General features: G+C 40.0%; 1 protein-coding gene across 12 annotated transcripts in view; it reads right to left on the bottom strand.

Moving 5' to 3' along the window:
• LOC133493818 (oocyte zinc finger protein XlCOF6.1-like) overlaps positions 1-23,269 on the bottom strand; it is a 29,801-nt gene that overhangs the window by 5,792 nt on the left and 740 nt on the right. The window contains exons 1-4 of one of the 12 annotated variants that reach the window (XM_061807710.1): positions 21,633-21,760; positions 20,540-20,646; positions 14,214-14,359; positions 11,921-12,018 (exon numbers count right to left, since the gene is read on the bottom strand). In XM_061807710.1, the coding sequence (XP_061663694.1) occupies positions 11,921-12,018; positions 14,214-14,359; positions 20,540-20,646; positions 21,633-21,734 (453 nt within the window). In that variant the 5' untranslated portion in view covers positions 21,735-21,760. The other 11 variants (XM_061807701.1, XM_061807705.1, XM_061807698.1 and 8 more) reach the window with 11 other exon arrangements.

The following is a 23,269-nucleotide window of genomic DNA, read 5'->3' as shown; positions in this document are numbered from 1 at the left end:
TCATTAATTGCACTTGAAAACCTGCCCCTTTTTCCATCACAAAATTGAGCCATCTTTGTGTAACATCAGTGGCAGAAGTGGAGACCAAATTCACTGCATAACTGGTGTGTAAAAAGCAAATTACTCAAGTGGTAGTATTCGCTAATATTTTCTGTAAAGTCACTGTCAGGTGGAATTTCCTCATTTCCATTTTGACCAGTTTTAAGGGGAAAGATAAAAATCTTTCTCAAATTTCATCGCTTTGTTCAAGTTGGTATGATACCTTACACTCTACACAAACGACTGCACCTCGAAGCACCCGACTGTCAAACTCCTGGAGTTTGCAAATGACACCACAGTCATCGATGGCAACAAGCCTGTATCTTGACAGGAAGTGGCAAGACTGGAGCCGTAGTGTGGCCAACACAACCTGACATTGAACACTAAAGACTGTCAAGATGATTGTGGACTTCACGAGGCCCCTGATCTTGTCCAACTGTTTTGCATCAACCATCGAGACCTTCAAGTTTTTTGGAATTACAGTCTCAGAGGAGCTGAAGCGGGAGATAAACATCAACTCCATCTCCAAAAAAGCCTAGCAAATGATGTACTTCTTGCAGCTTTTGAGGAAGCATAGCTTGTCACAAGAGCTGCTGAGACAGTTTTACACAGTGATCATCCAATAAGTCCTGTGTGTGTGTGGCACATGGTGTTTGGAGTGGAATGGCTAAGACATTAATAACAGTTTTAAACATTGTTTTCATTATTTTTGGCCCACTCAATACACAACACATATACATTTTAATAAAAAACACTTTACCCCTCAAATTCAACTCTTGCGTGACTGGATATTTACTGTAATTTCTCAAAAATAATGTGCAAATTTTTCCCAAAATATTTTCAGAAAGTTAACAGAGCGCACTATATGTAGGTACGGATGAAAAATAAAAAATACAATTACATTGTATAGTTGTATACAGGTACATAGTTACACATTTATATTTATTACGGTAATGTGCGCTCCCAACCTGAACTCTGACCTCCTCGGGGAGATTGCATTTTAGGTCGTTACATCGTTAGTGTAGCATTTTTGTGCGACTGCACCAAAGATCAGAAATGACTGCCCGTGAGTTTGTTTGAACTTAAACAAAGACAAAAACTGATGACTACAACTGCTCGTTGTGTTTAAAAGAAATGTGTCATAATTCATGTCAATGACACCGCCAACCTGGAAGTAGTGCCGCAGTCCGAAACAATGATAGCTCGCCTCAATGGCTTCAGGTGGGTATAAAAACAACATGAGCTCAAACTACGTAATACAAGCATCATGGGCACATTAAAAAAACGGGAGAGCCCACATCATTGAAATGGTTACTTTTTTTAAATAAATGTGCCCATTACCCTCGTTTCTACGTACTTTGAGCTCACATTGTTTCGTTAGCCACCTGATGCCATTGAAAAGCTATGGCATCGGAAGGGCGAGAAGCTGCACTGCGAAACCAAAACTCTTCAAAAAATGTTTCCCCACAAACGCCATGGATGGCACAGAGGATGACATGCTGTGGGAGTAAAACAGGATCATTGTTCATGAATTCAGGAGGCACCAGAACTGGAACAAGTCACCAACGCTAGCTTTGATGGATATTTTTCAGACTGGCGATGAGCCAGATGTTGCTTTTGAAGTCTTGGATGTATAATGTAGAGGATAAACTGAACTATGCACATATTTTTTTATGCACAAATATTTAATGGAAAAAATGTTCAAGTCAAACAATGTTAATTATTAAAGACTGTAATATGTGTTATCAACAGTATTAATAAAATGTTATGCCATGATTGAGCAATTATTTCAGTTGGTTGAGGGATTCTTTTCTGACAATTACAGGGACCTTTTTCTCTGCAGATGGATGAGAGCTGTGATGTACATGGCAATGCCAAGCTGCTCATCTTCTTACATTGGATAACTGGAGACTTTCAAAGAATGGAGCAGGTAGAAGCCATGCAATCCTATGAAAGGGAACACCACTGGGAGAGCCTTGTTTCCAGAACTAACTACATGTTTCTGAAATGGGACAAGCTCGCAGGTGTGACAATGGATGGTTGTCCAAATCTGATTTGGAAAAATTATGGAATTTTGAAGAGAAGATAGGATAAGGTGGCAGAAATTAACCTTGTGCAGAAATTGACATTTGATTCTTCATCAGGAAGTTTTGTGTAAATCAGTTCTAAAAAATTATCCATGTCATTGGTGCTGTCACTACGAGGGTCTTTCAAAAAAAAAAAAAAGGTAAATATTTCTTGATAAGGACTTCTAATACAGATAAGTTTACTTTTAAAAGTTATCTTTTAAATCTTTTCCACAGGGATTTAATTTCTTTTCCATATTAAAAAAATACTTTGAGAGTTTTGGCGATTAAAAAAAGATGGCAGACCAAGAAGCATACTCCAGGATCAAACGGCAGTCAGTTAGTTAGCAAGTTTTTGGTTGGTGAAGGGTACAAACCAGTAGAAATTCAAAGGAGATTGTCAACTGTGTATGGTGCCATGTGTATCAGCTGAAAAAAAAAGTCTACAAGTGGCCTAAATTGTTTCAAATATTTTGGGCTCAAACATGTTTTTTTTTGGTTTCATTCGAGAATACTTCAGGAGGCCCCCGTAGCTCAGTGGTTAGAGCACTGGTTTGGTAAACCAGGGGTTGTGGGTTCGTATCCCACTGGGGCCTCCACTCCCTGAGAAGGGTTGCGTCAGGAAGGGCATCCGGGCTAAAAATTGTGCCAAACATGTATATGCATTCATCTGAGATGACACGCTGTGGCGACCCCCGAAAGGGACAACCCGAAAGAAACACACACATTCTAGAATACTTTAGTGTCCTCTTTTTTTTTTTTTTTTTAAGTACGAAGATTTGAACTTTGAGTGTTTAAATGAGAAGTGTAAGAAAATGTTAATCCCTGTCTGAGAAAAGTTGATGAAGTTGGGGGTTTAACAGCCTTCAAGCAGGAATTGAAAAAACAGGAAATAAAACAACTTAGCCACTGAGTTTCATCTATGTAAGGGCCCGTATTTCAAGAGCACGCAAATTCCCATTGCCAAAGTTTTTTCTTTTTTCTTTTTCTCATCCCCAGGCATCTTTATGCAGGCTTTTTTTTTGCTGCAATCAGCGGCCCTTGGTATTGGGACCGCCACTGCAGCAAAACAAGGGGGTACGCAGAAACGGTGTGGGGGCAGCCGCCCACCACTGTGCGACGGTCAACAATGCTCTACACTCCCTGAGCTAACTGGGATGCACCAGATGATGTGCGGTTTCCCAGAAGAAAAAAAATAAAAAGCCTGCTAAACTATAAAAAAATCCACAAACAAAAAATCCATTTGAATGAATGAATGCAATTTATTGTCATTCTTGTGCACCTTCTTGCATGTCTTTTGACATAAAACAAAATTAGGTTCAGTTCAGGTTGTACCCTGCCTCCTGCCCGATAACAGCTGGGATAGGCTCCAGCAATCCTGCGACCCTTGTGAGGATAAGTGGCTCAAAAAATAGCTGGATGGAAGTTAGCACTCATAACTTCTGTCTTTTATGTTGGCTCTAATTAATAAGAATATATGAACCAGACAAGAGCAGTGATTTCCAAATTTTATAGAGTCAAGGAACATTTTAGAATTGGAAAATCTCACAGCACACAAAGATGTCACAAAAAGATACATCTGCAAGGAGACCATGAAATCTGGTCTGTGTCACGATGCCTCATTGGCATGAATAGATTAACAAAGATACATTATTTATTGTAAATATGTTTTTACCTACCAAATTTATATCGTAAATGAACAACTTATTTCATTATGATCAGATCTTTTTTTTTTTTTAAATTCGCTGATCAGAGATGGGCCCCAAAAATCCTAATGGTTTTAACGTAAATATCTTAAAGTAGTATATTTAAAGTAAGTAAGTATCTATCACCGATGTGCACGTGGTCGTACGTCTCCGGTGTCCTTCGCAAAGCCACCTCAGACATTCAGCCAGATTTCAACACACCTTGTTCAAACCCAAGACAGACTGGATTATGCTCACTGAAGAGGTAAAATGAAGTGAAAAGTAGTTACAAATTTCAGTGTTTATGGAGATTAACAAATTCAAAATTAATTGCACTGATTTGATGTTTTGCGTATTACCTTGTAGGAATAATTGTGATCATAATTATCATACATTTGCTTCCAATAAAGAAATGCTTTGCTCTGCCCTAGATAACGTGGCAGCCTCCTAGCAGGAGATAGCAAGAACAAAAACATCTAATCATCAGAACTGTTACAACTGCTGCCTGTTAAAGAAATGATGACCACACATGTATTCAGCAATCTTCCACACATGCACAAGCACATGAACAAACATGTATACTTTGTTTCAAACTGTTTTGCTTGTCGTCTCCTTTTTGTAACATCCATGTAAATAAGGGGCGTCTCAAAACTAAATAAATAGAGGTGCTGAGGAGAGGATAATCAGAGAGTGCAGTGGTGAATTGTACGAGACAGTTCCTCTCCTCTTTCCTCGCGAGACTTGAACTGGTGTTTTTGCTTCCTTTTTTTGTCCTGTTTAATGAATGTCTGATTGGTGAACCTGACATTTACTTGGATCTCAAGATACATGAGGTTTCCAGGGGCTGAGTCGACGTCCAGGCAAAGACCGTGGCCACGGCACTTGAGACCCTTTCAGGGACTGGGCCTCGACTTTGCGTCTGGAGGCTGAGGGTTGACGAGAAGCCGAAGGAAGTGAAGACATCACTGGTGAGTAAGAAACTCCCACACTCATGAGGAATGAGTGAATGCGCATCTGGGTGACTGCGGCAGAACCAAACCTTGAGAATACTAGTCACTATCGAGTAGACTAATTAGTCTATAAAACTGAGAAAAGTGTCCTGTACGTGAGCTCCGTGAAACGTGTGCATGTGTAAAAGTGTGAGTGGAGGTTCGGTACCTCATTTGAACAGGAAATTGAGTGACAACTGTTTGAGGATGCAGAGGTAAGAATTCTCCGCCACTTGTGGTAGAAGCTTGAGAATTACCTCAAACGGAACGTAATTGTCACCCTGTTCAGGGGGAAGTCAGTATAGTCACCCTAGGTGAACCACTGACTCCAACATGGGAAAAACAAATAGCAAAATAGTTGATAAATAGCAAAATAGTTGAAACACAACATCTGAAAAAAAAATAATAATAATGATGATGTCTAAGGTGTAGAAGTTTGTAGAAAGCAAATGTCCTACTAAAACAAAACATCTAAATTTGTGGATAACACAATATGACTTTGCTGGCCAGCTCAACATACACACAGAAAATATATATAGTTAACCTGCAGAATAAAATAAAAGAAACACACACACACAAAAAAACAAAAAACAAAAAAAAAAAATGCTGGACTCAAGATGATGTGAAAACGGCCATAAAAGGTATCACAACTCATAAAGTTGATGTAACATAATTCGTCCAGGGAATGGAAGACTTGAGAAAATCTTACCACTTAAATGGTGTGGAAGTACAATAAATTTGGATGACAACAAAGTACTTTCTCAGAGCAGCAGGGAGTTTGAGGGTTAATATCGTGCACCTCTGCTAGATTTACAAAAAAACCCAAATTGTTCTACCATTGCAAGAGCAAAATAAAATGACAATGAACCATTTGAAGAATATATAATTGGAATGACTGCATGTTTTAAAGCAAACAGAGGCATTCCTGAAGATCACACTCCAGGAAGTGTGTATCAAGGGCAATTAAAAAAATGCTCTTCATGCAAATTCAAATAATCCTACAAAACAATGGATTGAAAAACATTGGGTTGACAAACCGATTGGTAGCCTGTAACATTGCGTTAACCAAGCACTACACGCAGAAAGAGTGCTACAAAATAAGAAAAAGAAAGTTGACACCTTTCTGACAGAGGAAGGACAAATTTATGGAGCCTAATGCCAAACATTTAATAATTGTGCCCACAGATGAGGAAGAGAGCAGCCATCTCCCATCAAAAATGTCACAACTAATGCTCCCAAAATACAACGTTTTAATTTGCCCCGTACGTTTTTTGGGAAGAGATGGCTTGCTGAAACTAGGACTGGGCTTAATTCCCTCTCTGACAGGAAAAATAGAAGTAAAAAGAAAAAAAAAAAATTACTGGGAGGACAGTTAAATATCTTACAAAATAGGAATCCAGCGCTCTATTATTACACCTTAGATATTCCAAACAAACCTCCCACAAGAACAGATTTCTTGCTGCAAACAGCTCAAGACGTGATTGAACAACCACAAAATGACGTAGGAAGTAACTCATTGCATGTGACAATGTAGTATAACATAAACTTATAACAGCCCACACCAGACAAAATCATGATTATCTGTACTCAGATGGTATATCAGTCGTGGTGACAGGAACAAGACTGACTGACAAACTAAATGCACTACACAAGGAATGGACACCACCACACAAGTCATTACAACAGGAGTGGGAGAGTTTGGGACAATTTGTTTTGGTAGTACGAAATGTTCCTGATTGGACAGAAAAAGAACCTGATTTGGATTGGGACGACTGAACTGTACAGACAATATCTTATTGGACAGTCTTAAACAATCTGGGACCAGATGCTGCTGTATTCACGGTGGTATCACAATCTACACAGACAATACTGGAAAAATAGAGGACTAGCAACAACTACAGGGAACACAGTGACACATGCAGAGCTACTACAAAATTTGCTCATAGCAGTTCAATTACTAAAAAAAAAAAATAGCCATATGTAAATGTGCAGTACACACATAAAATACAGACAAAGAATCATGAGGAAATGGATTTACAGATAAAATAGCAAAAGAAGCAGCAGCCAAAACCTCTATGGGATTAGCTGACCATGTAACAAATGAAGACATACTTTGAGATGTGTTAAACAAAATGCAACAACAAAGCTTACCAGTAGAACTAAAAATGTGGAAAAAATAAGGTACTACATTACAAAATGGGAATTATGTGAGCACAGATACAAAAAAAAATAATAATTCTACCAAAAAACATTTTTTAAGTGGGCGGCAATCTTGAGCCATGGGAAGTCTCAGGTCTCAACAGGGGGAATGGTAGCCCTGGTACAAAGGCATTACATGATCCATGGATTTAACTTCTATGCAAAAAAACTTTTGTAGGGCTTGTTTGATCTGTGTGCGTCATAATCCACAAGGGAATGTGCATCCAAAACGTGATCAGTTTCCTCAAGCTACACATCCATTCATCCCTCCATCCATTTTCTTAGCCGCTTAGCCTCACAAGGGTCGCGGCGAGGCCTGTACCCTATCCGAGCTGTCAACGGGCAGGAGGCAAGGTACACCCTGACCTGGTTGCCAGCAAATTGCAGGTCAAATGGAGACAAACAGCCGCACTCACAATCACACGAAGGGGCAATTTGGACACAATGATAGATTTAGTCCAACTATACATACATTCCAAGCACGTAAGGGTCTCATTCCATTCAAAACACTATTTGGGAGACCATACAAATTACCAATATTTTCCACACAATGAGAGATAGACAAATGAAGAAGGAAAAAAAACACACACAAGTGGGTCCCTTTCAGGCGTTATTAACAACCCCAAACAGCTTAAAAAAATTGCAAAAAGGGGTACTTGAGTTCATTTGTTCATTGTAGGAAAGTTTTTGCTTTTGAAACCATTGTTAACACAAACAAAACTAATTTGTTTTTATTGGCCACTTGTAAGATAGCTGTTCTCATTCCCACTGCCAAGGTCGCTGTAGTCCGGTTACACATGGGAGTGAGACTGCTGTCATAATGGCAACTAAACAGTTAAATTTTACTGTTGGGTGTTGGATAAAAACGCAACCCTTTATTTTCATTTTTCTGTTAGAGTGGTACAAAACAAATTGGATAACTACATACAAAAAACTTGTCCAAAAGATTGTGTTGTTCGCATAGATCCAGAGATAATATAAATGCTATTAATTGATAACAAATGCAAAAAAAATAAAAATATAAAAGTTGGGGGATTCTGTGTATCCATTAACTTCTCTTGAAAAACAAAAAAAAAACCTGTTTTCTAATGGCGTGTCACTCGGAAATTTCACATGCATCAATTTGATAGGACTAGAAACAAATTGGGAATTTTATCAGCATTGATGTGTAAAGCCATTTTTGTGTCATTGTCATGGTGGTGCGGCAGTAACTGTCTTTTTGATTTTTTTTTTACGCCGTATGCCTTTCCTGACGCAACCCTTCTGCATTTATTCGGAGAGAGAGCTGGAGCCAATCCCAGCTAACTTCGGCCAGCGGCAGACTACACCCCGAACTGGTCGCCAGCCAGTCACAGTGCAGATGTCGACACCATCACTGAGCGGGAATCGATCCCATGCTGCCTTCACTCGAAATGTCCCTCTGAGGCAAACCTGAACTACAACGTGGCCCGCAAGAGAAATGAGTTTGACATCCCTGCACTACACTATCAAAAAAAAAAATGTAACAAGTTACTGTGCTTTAATAACCTTATTACTGCCATTTGTTTATTCATCCTATGTCTGTTTATGAATTAACCTCTACTGTCCATGCAGTTTTACCCAAACACTGGCGTAGACTGAGCAAGAGCTGAATGACATGGACAAAATAGCAGAAAGAAACACGTTGATACACTTTACACACTGTAAAACGTCATCTCAGCTGAGTCACCCAAGGGGAAAGATGAGCAAAGACCAGCATACAGTGGGTGCAGATTTATAGTATCTGAAAATACCTGAAGGCTGGTGAAGATTTAAAAGACACTCAATTAGGGGTGACTTGATCGATATGACTTCAAAATGGCTAAATAATATGATAGCATGTTGGGCTGCAACATTGACAGCCGTAATGATATTTTTGTTCATATGCTACTTTTGGACACCTTTAAAGCTGACAAAAATATATAACAACAGAACCAATAATTATACTCAGTCAACTATGGCGACCACACATAAGATAAAGAGGCGCAACCTCATTTCAAATAACTGTGGTAAACAACTATGTGGGAGGCATGAGGCATGAGAGGAGGACTCCATGTGTGCCTCCCAGTGAATCAGTTCAGCACTTTTTCAATTCCTTGGCAGAGTCTAATTGCTGGGGATTCCATCCTTGGGCTTATGCTAAATGAAAAACCCCACTTTTTTCTCACCATTTGCCAATTTAATGCTACCTTAAACCCAAATGCCATACAAAAGAATACGTATACTATGGAGGGAGTATTTTAACCGAAAAGGCCTGAGGAACATTTTTTCATTATTATGATTGTCTTTTTTACAAATAGGAAACAAGACTGGTTGTTATTAATGTAGAATGCAGCTAACAATGTAAGCTATACTTAGATCACATGGATGGGCCCTGGGCCACAAATGCGTGTAATTCCAACAGAAATCCCAACACAGTGTACCCTGGAGGTAATGACTAAAACAACTCCCAACACCACTTGTTAGAAATGGAAAAGTGTTTATCCAACAACTAAGGCAGTAAATGATAAACTGATATTTTCTACTTATGTTGCATTGGCTAATTTCTCCTGTGTTAGCTTTACAGGGACAGATTTTAAGGTGGGAAATCTCAACAAAACATGGTGTCATGATATCCATCTGCAAACTCCCCCACTGCTCCCATGCAGCGATTTATTGTGGTGGTGTGTTGGTCAAAAGTTGTACGACACACTGATAAATGCAGCAGGAATGTGTACACTGGTATCACTGCTCTTATCTGTGACTGTGTTTCCATCCAAAGCAGAGGAAATACAATTGGCCGCATGCATCTTTGGACCTCCCCTTGGGTTCTCCCGAAGGCGAAGGTCCTCTTGAAAAGATGGAGATCTGACATACATTGATGTAAATGGCATCCCAACTGCATACCAGATGAGTATAAATTGGTTAACGAGATTGCTGCAGGATGGGAATCCATCTTGTTATGGATAACTCTGAATAAAAACGTTGACAGAATCAACTACATACATTACAATGTACAGAAACTAGGTAATTATACGGAAGCAGGCTTTATTGCCATAAGGGAACAACCAGCTGCAACCTCACTCATAACGTTCCAGAACCGCATAGCGGTCAACATGCTCCTGGCCGAAAAGGGTGGCGACTGCTCAATGTTCGGTGACCAGTGTTGTTTATTCCAAATATCACAGCACCTGATGGGTCACGCACACGAGCCATTCAAGGCCTCCGCACCCTGAACCACAAGTTGAAGGAGCACTCTGGTGTAAATACATCAGCTAGGTCTGAGTGGTGGGAAAAAAGTTTGGTAAATCTAAAAAAAAGTTGGTGTTCTCTGTCCTAGTTTCTATCGCTGTTTGAAGCTATACTTGCATTGTGTGGATGTTGTTGTATTCCCTGCATAAAGGCATTACTTAACCAACTTATAACCACTGCTATTGCCCCGACAAATTCAAAATTGGCAGAAATATATCCACTATTGGCACAACAGAGTAATGACAGTGATATTGTTGACCACGATGATGACGTTATGACTTCTCTTCCAGACCTGTTCTCTGATCCAGAAGATTACAAGTAATTGGTGCTATAATTTCCTCCGAGTGTAAGCCGAAAGGGTGATCTATTAGATGATTTGAGCAAATGTAGGATAAACAGGAGGATAATGTAGAAATAATTCTAAATACTATTAAGTAACTGCTTGTGACTGCAATGAAGAAATGCTTTGCTCTGCTCCAATTCAGTTACTGCTCTGCCTGCAATGAAGAAATGGTTTGCTCTGCTCCAATTCAGTTACTGTTTCTGCCTGCAATGAATAAATGCTTTGCTCTGCTCCAATTCAGTTACTGTCTCTGCCTCCAATGAAGAATGCTTTGCTCTGCTCTAGAAAACGTGGTAGCAAATGTAGGATAAACGGGGGGAAATGTAGGAATAATTGTGATCATAATTATCATACATTTGCTTCCAATAAAGAAATGCTTTGCTCTGCCCTAGATAACGTGGCAGCCACCTAGCAGGAGATAGCAAGAACAAAAACATCTAATCATCAGAACTGTTACAACTGCTGCCTGTTAAAGAAATGATGACCACAGATCTATTCAGCAATCTTCCACACATGCACACGCACATTAACAAACATCTACACCTTGTTTCAAACTGTTTTGCTTGTCGTCTCCTTTTTGTAACATCCATGTAAATAAGGGGCGTCTCAAAACTAAATAAATAGAGGTGCTGAGGAGAGGATGATCAGAGAGTGTAGTGGTGAATTGTACGAGACAGTTCCTCTCCTCTCTCCTCGAGAGACTTGAACTGGTGTCTTTGCTTCCTTTTTTGTCCTGTTTAATGAATGTCTGATTGGTGAACCTGACATACCTCTACAGGGGTATTTTCTTATTTGGCATATTATGACTTATTTGACCTCTATATTTGAAATGGAACTTTCATGAAATACATTATTTTTAGCATGTTATTGATGAAAAAAAGGCAGCCAGAATGCACCCATCCGTTTTTTCACCACACAACATAATATTGACGTACATGGCTTTTTGTTACTAATCGGGGAATTTGTTTTTGAGAAGAAGCAGGAAGTGACGTACAGGGCAGTACCGCACTCAAACAGCCTTGTATGTTTCCATTAGTTTTACCTGCTGGAAGGTAGCTCTTTGCTGCTTCGCGTTAGCCAAAATGCCGGCTCTCTGTATTGCTGGATGTTGTTTGAACGCGGGGGAGGAGGGATTCATTCTTCATACTTTTCAAAAAGACCCTGTGTGTCGTGAAAAATGGATTGCACGGGTACACAGGACGAGAGCTTCTTGGGTTCCAAATGACAGGTAGGTATGTATACAACTACTATGGAAAAAAAAAAAAAGTTTGGGGGGGGGGGCGTAATCCTCTCAGAATGTAACAAAAGATACCCGTACGTAAGTCGGGGGTGCTAAATGGGTCGATTTACCAGTTGACGCCGAGCACGACTTTGGCGGCGGCTCGTCCCCCTCGGATGGCTCCAGCTGGGGTGGCTCATCGCGGCGCCCCCCAAGTGGCTCATACACACTGTCAGGGAGTCTGTTGTTAGTTAGAAGTGATCCACATATCATCTAAATATGGCTCGAAACAAAGCAAAATGATATGGTAATATTGCCCCAGTCACTTCACACGATTGTGTCCACGGCGGATGGCTTCGGCAGCGGCTCATAACGGCGCCGAGCTGGCCCGCTTCACAGTGTTGTCGTCGCTTGCGACCAAGGCGTTCAATGTCGTCGCTCGCCGGCAGGGAGGTATTTTTGCGCATGCGTGAGGAGAAACGAGTTCTCCCCCCCCACCAGCCACAGGTGTTTCGCCCAGCATGGGTCCTCCTGATTACGCTACATACTGTCATTCATACTGTTGGGGAGTCTGTTGTTAGTTAGAAGTGAGCCGCATATCATCTAAATATGGCTCGAAACAATAGGGTAATATTGTCCGGGTCACTTCACTCGATTGTGAGATGTTCTCTTCTTTGAAAAGAGCTTCCGTGTCCCACAGTAGGTGACCCAGTGTGTTTTCAATAGCGAATGGCCCGGTGTGACGTCACTGACAGACGTTGAAGGCAATATGGCTACCACTTGAATGTCGAAGGAGACTTCCACAACTATGCGCATGGATGATGCGCTATCCGCTCATATTTATTTTTCGTATAGACATTGAAGTGAATAATGTTATACGTACTTTTCATTACAATATCTATTTTAGAATGTTTATAGGCATGACACTTGACCTTTAAATACAGTGGAATGACGAAGGTCTCGAGTAATGAAAAATTTAGGTTTCAAAACCCCTCTTCGGAAAAATAGGATATAAAAGGAAAAAATAGGCACTGGATTCCCCAAGTACCACTGGCCATAAACATCCTGTATATTGGTTTGTGTGGCGCGATAGAGCAGCTCTTCCATTCGCTTTTACGAAGAATTTCCTTTTTTCCATTGGCTCGGAGGGACATCAATCTTTACCCATGATGCACTTCCTGTATCTTGCTATGTGTGGCGCGATAAAGCTGCTCTCTGACATGCGACTATCACCAGATCACACTTGCGCTGTCACACACTATCACAAGCTAACACACATTGAAAAACTTGTTTATGTTTTTTACAAGTTTATTCATTTTTTCACTATGGACCCCGAGAAACTTTAGTGGAATTAGGCTGTGTTCATGCGTACGTTCATACATATGTTTTCTCTTGGCTGTCAAAGTTTGCCTTCTCCTTTCCTTATCACTTATGCTTCTTTATGCATAGTCACCCAATGCCAAGGTAAATGAACATACTTTTTTAAAATTATTATTATTGTTATTTACATTATGTACTTTAAATGCATATTTTTGGTGGTGGGGATCAGGAAGGATTCCGGAATTTACATATAAAATACATTTCGACTTACAAACAAATTCAGGTTACGAAACGAATTAACGGAACGAACAGATTAATTTCATAAGTAGAGGTACAATTGTATTGGCATAACACTTCGATTCCAATTCAGTTGATGGATTCACAATTTAGCTAACCAATTTTGAGCTGCTTATCCTTCACAAGGCTTGTGCGAGTGCTAGAGCCGAGCCTGCAGTTTTTGTGTATTACTTCTATAAGAGTATTTTCTCATTTGACATTATTTCACATAAGACTTATTTGACCCATTTACAGAAATATTGACAGTTTAATACTTTTCTTCCAATTACCAGTACAATCTATTCAAAATATACACATTAATGCATTTTACAATTGGAACAAGTTGAGAATTACGTTATGGTGCAACCCTCTGACACAATTCTGGTTTCTCATTTGGCCCCTTGCAAAAATCAATTACTCAACCATGATTTAAGTGAAGCAGCCTCAAAAAGAAACATTTTGATTTGGGCAGTTTACTACAGACATTTTGTTGCTCTGTTTACCCCTTTGGGAGATATTTTTTCCTCAGAACTGCAGACACATCCCGTGTGTGTGAGTGTGTGTCTGTGTGTGTGTGCGTATGTGTGTATATATAGATATATATCATCCATCCATCTATTTTCTTAACCGCTTAACCTCACAAGCGTCATGGGCATGCCGGAGCCTATCCCAGCTGACTTCGGGAGAACAGCGGACTCCACCCTGAACTGGTCGCCAGTCAGTCACAGGGGGGGATGTGAATAATATGTTACGTAAAATGCATAATCAAATGGGGCCCATAAATAAGAATATCATTCAAATTAGAATGCATGCAACAAGTGAAACAACCTGCTCTGCGTAGGACAATCAGAGGCTGCAGATTGAACACTGCATCCAGAAGTTGACGTTGTGGCTCCTCCTCCTTTTTTGGTCCACAAACTTCTTCCTCGTACACTCCAGGACTTCTTGCACACATTTTCACAACACTTTCAACGCTGCATAAGATGGATGAGAACACCAAGTGAAAATCGAACACCCTAATTGTATCAAGATTCAGATTTGGACATTGTGTGTTAAACAGTACATTAGTGAAAATAGCAAAGCACCAAAAAGTCAATAAAAGAAAGCCTAAAAAGATAGAGATAAAGCTTTTTTTTCTTCTACTCTGGAAGAGACAGTTTGTGAATCCATTCATCCATTTTCTTTTACGCTTATCCTCACAAGGGTTGCGGGGAGTGCTGGACCCTATTCCAGCTGTCAACGGGAAGGAGGCAGGGTACACCTGAACTGGTTGCCAGCTAATCGCAGGGCACATAGAGACAAACAACAATTCACACTCACATTCACACCTATGGGGAATTTAGGGTCTTCAATTAGCCTACCATACATGTTTTTAGAATTTATACCAATTGTATCAGCCAGTTTGGAATTGGCCAATAATTAGCATTTTCTGCTGATCGGCCACTCAGTTTTCATGTCATGTCTGCAAAAGACATTTGTCATCGACGTCTTGGACACTATATCTGAATTCAAAACCCAGTTTATTTTTATGTAGTACTATTTATTTGGCTTTACAAGATCAGGATCCACCAACACAATTCCTCCTCCCCTTTTCTTTGATAATACAGTTGACGTAAGCCACTCTTGTTGTTGTCGCTACGGAAAGGAGTGTATAAAGTCGCATTTGAGTTGACCAGATAAAAACCCACTGTTCGTAAAAAAATGGATGCAGTGGTATCGGAATGCAAGATTTTACTGCAGCAGTCTGGCATCGTGCAATCGTGAAAGAGCAAATATGTCTTGTATTCTGATCTGCGCATTATGTGCTCTCGCATGTGGCTCGTCTCTCGCATCATTTGTTTTATTCTATTGGCCATCAGATATTTAAAGTACTGCGTCAAACGACGTGTGAAAAACTATATAAAAATAAACTTGCTTTAAGATTGCGATATACTGTGCATGATGGTGATGCAGAGTAAATGTCTTTCCCGGAGCCAATAGATACTTTTCCACGTGACGTCATGAATCACATGACATTTGTTTACCATGCCCACTTGATGGCAAAACTACAATACAACTCGCGTGTTTTAGTAATCTTTTGGTGAATATTGGCATCTTGCGGCCTTTTCATTAAGTGGCTTATGGTTGTAAGAACAGACAGAAAAAGGGGTCTGAGACTTCAGGCATTGTTTACCTTTAGCTGGGCATTCAGCTAATTTACTGTGGTGTCATCCACACTTGTTACATATTATTACGGAGGTCTTTGGGCTGTCCATATGCCTACTAGCATCCACAGTGAAACTTTGCTTTGCAGGTTTGCGGTGGATAACGTGAACTTTGTGGCTGTCACTAGCCATAGCCTTTAGCTGCACTTTTGATAACTCTTGGGAGCTGGCGATGCCGATCGCTTTTTTCAAGCGTGAGCGCCGGCCCCTGGCTGAGTAACTTTTCGCGCACACTCAGTGAGTTGGTGAATGAGTCTTTGACCATCTCATCGCTGTTTGTGTAGTTACAGTCTTTAAGCAACAGGTTGAGCTCTGTCACAAAGTGCTCAAATGACTCAGTTACCTTGGCTTTCTCGTGAAACTTATATCTAGCAAATATGAGGTTTGCTTTCGGAGTGAGGTAATCAGAGATTTTTTTGTAATAGGTTTTTACCAACTTATCTTCGTCCCCGGTCAGTGTCCACGTATTGCTGAAATCCTGTCCTTTTTCGCCAATACACAGCCGGAGGAAACTGCACTTTTCCTCTTCACCTCATGAACATGAGTTCAGCGTGTTGCTTGAATCTATGGCACGCATCTGGTAAATTGGATGAGTTGGAACACAGAACACCTCCTTCTCATCTTCGTTCACCCCCCCCAGTTCATTTTTCTTTTTTTCCTATGAGTCCGTAGTTATACTTCCATCACTCTGACACCATGTTATGATCTTGCTGTCATGTGATTGAATAATGTAGGAATAATTGTGATCATAATTATCATACATCTGCTTCCAATAAAGAAATGCTTTGCTCTGCTCTAGATAACGTGGCAGCCTCCTAGCAGGAGATAGCAAGAACAAAAACATCTAATCATCAGAACTGTTAGAACTGCTGCCTCTTAAAGAAATGATGACCACAGATCTATTCAGCAATCTTCCACACATGCACACGCACATTAACAAACATCTACACCTTGTTTCAAACTGTTTTGCTTGTCGTCTCCTTTTTGTAACATCCATGTAAATAAGGGGCGTCTCAAAACTAAATAAATAGAGGTGCTGAGGAGAGGATAATCAGAGAGTGCAGTGGTGAATTGTACGAGACAGTTCCTCTCCTCGCGAGACTTGAACTGGTGTTTTTGCTGCCTTTTTTATCCTGTTTAATGAATGTCTGATAGGTGAACCTAACAAATAACGTTGACGCGAGTCCAACTGTACTTTTTAAAGTGGGTGATATTTATGTCCCCCTCTCTCCCTCCAACCTCCCCCACTGATGTCGACGCAATGCTCTCGAGTTTCACATGTAGCTTCTTTCTTTCATTCTTTATTCCTCAAGCCAGCACAAATGCCTCAATCACTTCTGGTTACAGTGTTTGTCAAAGATACATTTATCGCTTCCTAGCCACTATATGTAGACACGATCTTGCCGTCCAAACCAAACAAACACGTGATCAGCGTGACGTCAGTGAAAAGTATCTATTAATGACGTCATTGATCTGATCTGTGAATTATGACACTAAAATCTAATAATCATAAAGTCTCTTTTATAGTTTTTTTCTTATCTTTTGATTTTGTACTGTAAATATCTGACAGCCAATGTTTAAAAAAACTGACAACATGGAAGAGATGAGGTGGCTGACAGATGACACGTATTGTGCGGATCAGACGACAAATTATCTCTTTGGTGACTGTACTGTGACACTACTGCAATAAAATCTTGTATTCCAATACCACCACCATCTGTTTTTTACCATCATTAGGCATTACCTTGTCAACTCAAATGTTACTCCTTAACATGGGGGTGACAACCCAAGTGGAGCAATCTGACTGGATAAGAAGAAAATGGGAGAAAAAAAACATATTGGTGGCCATCGGTGCTGAGGACAGAGGAGCACATTCGTGTAAGTCTTGCTTAAGGTATGTTCACGTACTTTTTATATGATATTGCTCACAACCAGGCAACAAAAGGTTAAGTAGCCTAGCAAACTATTGCTATCGCTCTTTCTAGCGGTTGTATGTAAACATGCTGCCGCACTGTCCACTCATGCTCTCAAGTTTTGGTGTGGGGAAAAGCCTTAATTACAATAAAGTTATTTAATTACAGTAGGTTAGCACCAATTATTTCTGTCTTGTTGTAATCTTGATTTTACCTGAAGAATACAGAAAAGTAGATTCAAACCTATTTGAGTCAAGGCACATATTTTACAATTGAAAAATCTCAACACATCAACATACAAGAATATTATAAGTAGATGCCTTAATTGCTGTATTAATTTACTGCTATCAATTATAAGACCATTAATTAGTTCTGCAGGTAACCTTACCTCACTGGCATAAATAAATGAACAAAGATGCATTATTTTGTGTAAATATACATGTATTTTTAATCAATTAAGTCTTCAAGTGTACATAGTAAATGAGCAGGTCATTTAAATAGTCATGGCTTCATCTTGTGATGGGATCGTTTTGTTTTTCTTTTTTTAATTTTCTTATCGTGTTAAACCTAGTTTTTAGTAGAAAATATACACAGGCACGAGGAGAACGTGCAAACGCTACACGGGCGAGGAAGGGATTTGAACCCCGGTGCTCAGAACTGTGTGGCAAACGCGCGAATCAGTCATCCACCGCGCCGCCAGAAAACGGTAAGAAAAATTAACGACTCAGACAATCGAGAACATTTTCCTCTCAGACATAGCCGAAAGAATTTAGTTGTTGGTGTGTGTTTTTTAACCCTAGAAAACCGAAGACATCCAAATCCTCTTTTAAAATGTTATGTACTGGCCAAATTAATCAATAAGCGTCAAAGGAACACAAAACCATCACAATTGGGAAAAAAATACTAATTTACTTCCGGTTTAGATAATGGGTCACATAAGACCCAGTGGACCAAAAAAAATATATATATATATATATATGCATTTATTGCAGAGACGGTGGGCTTTAAGGGTAAAAAGAGTAATTGACCCCTCCGTGGATATTGCGCAATCCGCGTCACTGACCAATCAGAGGCCAGATATCTGCATAAACCAAAGCCCGTTTTTGCTCCCGCCATTTTCTCAGACAACATTGCATGGTCCAGTATAGGTTTTGTTAGCGTTTTATCGCGTATTTGGGTTATTTAACAAAAAATATGGTTAAGAGGTGTAGTCATGGACTTTGTAATAATGACGACAGGTATCCTGAAAGGCTAGTTGGTGGAGTTCGATTCGTACCCTTTCCAAAACCGAAGACCCAGGACGAAAAATGCCTTCGATGGATCAAACTTTGTGGAAGACCGCATCATCAACTAAATCCATCTAATATCAAACGGAACAGATGTTTGCACAAAGGTATGCCTTATATTTGATTTTCAATACATGTCTCATATCAATGAATTCGAAGTTCTTCGATAGCATAACATTGCTACGTGTGAACGATTGACACACTTATTCTTTGTTGAGCGATATTTAGCGATGATCGGACTGCACAAACGTGTCGCTTTCTTGCCGGCTCGCGGCCGAAGCTTAACCAGACTGTGTTTGCACAAAGATATGCCCTATATTTGATTTTTAATACACGTCTCGTATAAATGAATGAGACGTTCTTCGCTAGCATAACATTGCTACGTGCGAACGATTGACACACTTATTCTTTGTTGAGCGATATTTAGCGATGATCGGACTGCACAAACGTGTCGCTTTCTTGCCGGCTCGCGGCCCAAGCTTAAACAGACTGTGTTTTCACGAAGATATGCCCTATATTTGATTTTCAATACACGTCTCGTATAAATGAATGAGACGTTCTTCACTAGCATAACATTGCTACGTGTGAATGATTGAATCAAAACAGAAGCATGGCGTCTCTCTCAGTTAAGAATGTATTGTATTGAGAATCTATAATATATCGTTGATTTGAATGAAATCCGAAGCATGGAGTCTGTCTCAGTTAAGAATGTATTGTATTGCATTTGCCATTTTTCCTGTTTGTCTTACGTCAGCGCACGTGGCGTGACGTCACTTCAGGAGGCGTGGTTAAGTGCCCTGTACGGAGGGGTCAATTGAACAAAACATGTCGCCCAACCCGCTCTCTTTCTTGACTCCCGAGTACAGCTCGTATATTGTCAGCATTTTTTTCAGTACGTGTATAATATAGTATACTCAAACATACAAATGACATAATTAAACATTTAATTACAAACACCTACTAATACAATGGAATGGTTCCTTCACTTTATCATTTGTCATGCGAGCAACCAATAATAATTGACATAAACAGCTTTTATAAAATATATACGTCGCGCTGCCATTTTCCATGTGTTATTGGAAGCAATAATCCGGCGACCAAACATCTCTTATTGTGTGTGACTATTAAAATTTGATGAATGATGTTTTAGTATGGTAGTGATGAATTGCCGAGCCTTTAATCCAGCCTCCCCAATTTGGAATAGAGTAGATCCGGAGTGGGCAGCACGTTTGGTGTGGAGTTTGCATGTTCTCTCTGTGCCTAGGTGGGTTTTTACAGGCACTCTGATTTCCTCCCACATCCCCAAAACACAAAAGGTAGGTTGATTGATCACTGTAAACAGCCAATCATGTAAATGTGAGAGTGAATGGTTGTTTATTTGTGCCCTGTGATCGGATGGCAACCATTTCAGGGTGTAACCTGCCTCTCACCCGAAGATAGCTGGGATAGGCTCCAGCACTCCCGCGACCCTTATGAGGATAAGCGGATCAGAAAACGGATGGCTGGATAAAAAAAAAATCTGTATCTCCCACAATTTCTCATTTTATTAATAGGTTAGGTATTTATTGGGTTCAAAGACAATGAGGCACAGTAAAATGTCACTCGGTGAGGAAAACAGTGTAATCCAATATATATAGTTTTATAATCAATAATCTCTAAATGTATCATCAAATAACCTTAAATTTAAAAAAAAACGTTGCAATATCCTTACATTTAAATGCATGCAACAAGTGAAACAGAAGTCAACTAACCACTGCTTCGTAGCACAATTCGAGGCTGCAAATTGAACAAAACGTACAATAGTTGACCTTGTGGCTCCTTCTCTTGTTGGGCCCCTAAATTCCTCCTCGTACTCTTCCTGCACACATTTTCACAAGACGTTCACTTTGGAGGGATGAGAAAAGCAAATGCAAACCCAACATGTGAAACTATTAAAGATGAAGACCAAAACGTTATACACAAACTTCTAAAAAAAATAATTAAAAAAAAATTCTGAATCTTGATTCAATTCAAGACCGTTATGAGCCGCGTATCCACACAAGGGGCACACCCGAACTGGTTACCAGCCAATCGCAGGGCACATAGAAACAACGAAGCATTCGCGGTAACATGCATAACAATGCAGAAAATTGTTTCATGATATTATTTCAGAATTAGATATAAATTACGCTGTCGAATGGAACGGTTGATATTTTGTTTTTTATTTAATTTTTCCTACGAAACATATTTCTGTATTTTATTCGACATTATTTCTAGTTTGGTGGCGGAAAGAAGAAGACTTTACCTCAATCTTGAGCTCTGCTCAGCGAAGTGTTGATCACAAACGTCTCTCTCTTTGTTAGCAAGATAAGCTAAGCTAAGCTAAGAAAAGACACGCCTAGAAGTTTCAACGTGGACGATACGACTCCAACCGGACACGAAGACAACACGGATGAGGTTTTAGTCCACTAAAGTACTGATGAGGTGTGTCCGATGTCGAGGATTCAAATTTGGTCCAAATTCAGGAAGATTTGCTGAAGGACGATCGTTCACCTCCCGAATAGAGAAATGTGAAAGGAGATGTATTACCCATGATCCTTTACTCCCAGATCGTGCTGCATTAAAAGAGCAACAAAGCTGCATTGTCAATGTCGAATAGCCCTTGACCAAACAGGCTCAAGAATTTACCCAGCCTGATCGGGACATGGACCCTAAGCACGAGACCACCATGGACTAATGCTGACTGTCCTTAAACGGGTCGGTTGTGGCTCAGCATCCGTTCTTGCTGCAGCGTACAAACTTGAGACATTCAACGTTCGTGGGAGTTTCTACCAAGATGTGATCACATCCTGGTTTGTAACTTACGTTGTTTCCGCAGAAACCCTCGTTCAAGAGTGTGTTACGGTAGGGATAAAGTGGTGCGTATGACGTAGAGTAAAAAAAAAAAACAGACTGTGCACTTTGCATCCATCATTGGTTCCGTTATGGTCAAAAGGCTCTGACTTCCGGTCAGGGCAAAAAGCATTCTAAACATACATACATTGTTATGGAAAACGATGCAATAAATATATAATAATTAATTATGAAGGGTCAAGATGAACCACACTAGCTGGTGAAAAATCACATCTTTGCGACCACCTCCACGGTTTTGACAACAAAGTTGACACACAAAAAAAAAAAGCTTACCCTAATGCATTGCAACTAAATTTGATGTTACGTTTCATAATGTACAATTGTAAATATGTTAAAGGACGTCAACTTTCATGCGAAATGGTACCCAAAGCAATGTTTTGCCCTGACCGGTACCTGTGGAAGTGACGTATTGAATCGATATATATATATATATATATATATATATTACATTGGTAGCAATAACAGTCATCCTCCAATATGATGAGTACTTGTCTCTCCTTTTAATGCCAGACATACGTAAAGCTACATGTATTGCATTTATTATTATTATTTTTGTGACAGAATGACACTGCGGTGCAGCTGTTAAGAATTGGCCTCAGTCCAGGGTTCAATCCGGGGCCCACCTGTCCCAGAGCCACACACCTTGTCAGATTGAACGCTTTTGTCCCACTTCCAGATTAGCATTTGTCTCGAAAAAGGGGCACCACGTTCATTTTTTAGATGGGTTATATAAAGGAAAGAGGAAGGAAAAACCTTTTATTAATCAGTTTCAATAATCGCAAGATTGCTACACGTTAAATGGTGAAAGTTTTTCGTGCGATTCAGAGAAAGCCACACCAACTGATGCTTTACTTGTTGAGACGCCGAAAATTGGATTTTATATTGAAAAGGGGAAGCTGGCTTGATTTCAGTAGGCTGGGGTTGGTGGTCTGTCGCATTAAATATTGCTGGCGCAGGGATCCTGGGTAATAGCGCTTTATTTTACGATTTTGTCTTCTCGACCTGCGGTAGAATATTCGGTAGACTTGAGTAAATCTTGCACAGCAAGTTGTGAATCCTCGACGCGGGACGCCTTTGATCACTACTTTCTTTGACAAAAACATCATTCGTGCATTCTTCCTGTCCGGTTGGAGTCGTTTCGTGCACGTTGAAGTTTCTCGGCATAGCTTATTTTAGTTTAGCTTGCTAACAACGAAACGCGTTTGTGATCATCACTTCCCTCAGCAGAAATCAAGCCTGAAATAAAGTCTTCTTTCCTCCACCAACTAGTAAGGAATGACAAAACTGACACTTAAGTGCGTTTAAAAAAAACACACCAACTAAATTCTGTCGGCTTTGTCCTGGAGTAAAACAATATTATCCAATTTCTGAGTCGTTATTAATATCGTAACCTAAATTCTGAATCCGGCGGGGCGGTGGCCGATTGGTGAGTACACTGTTATGAGGACTGTGGTTTAAATCCCCACTTTGCCAGTGTAAGAGTTTGCATGTTCTTGTCTAGGTGTGGGTTTCCTCCTACAAAGTAGGTTCAACACGATCAGAATTTTTGGTGGCGATCAGCGAGTTTAAAAAAACAACACCAATAACGA

Source organism: Syngnathoides biaculeatus, chromosome 20, assembly GCF_019802595.1.
Source record: "Syngnathoides biaculeatus isolate LvHL_M chromosome 20, ASM1980259v1, whole genome shotgun sequence".
In the NCBI taxonomy this organism is placed as follows: Eukaryota; Metazoa; Chordata; class Actinopteri; order Syngnathiformes; family Syngnathidae; genus Syngnathoides; species Syngnathoides biaculeatus.
This window is presented reverse-complemented; position numbering and strand designations above follow the sequence as displayed.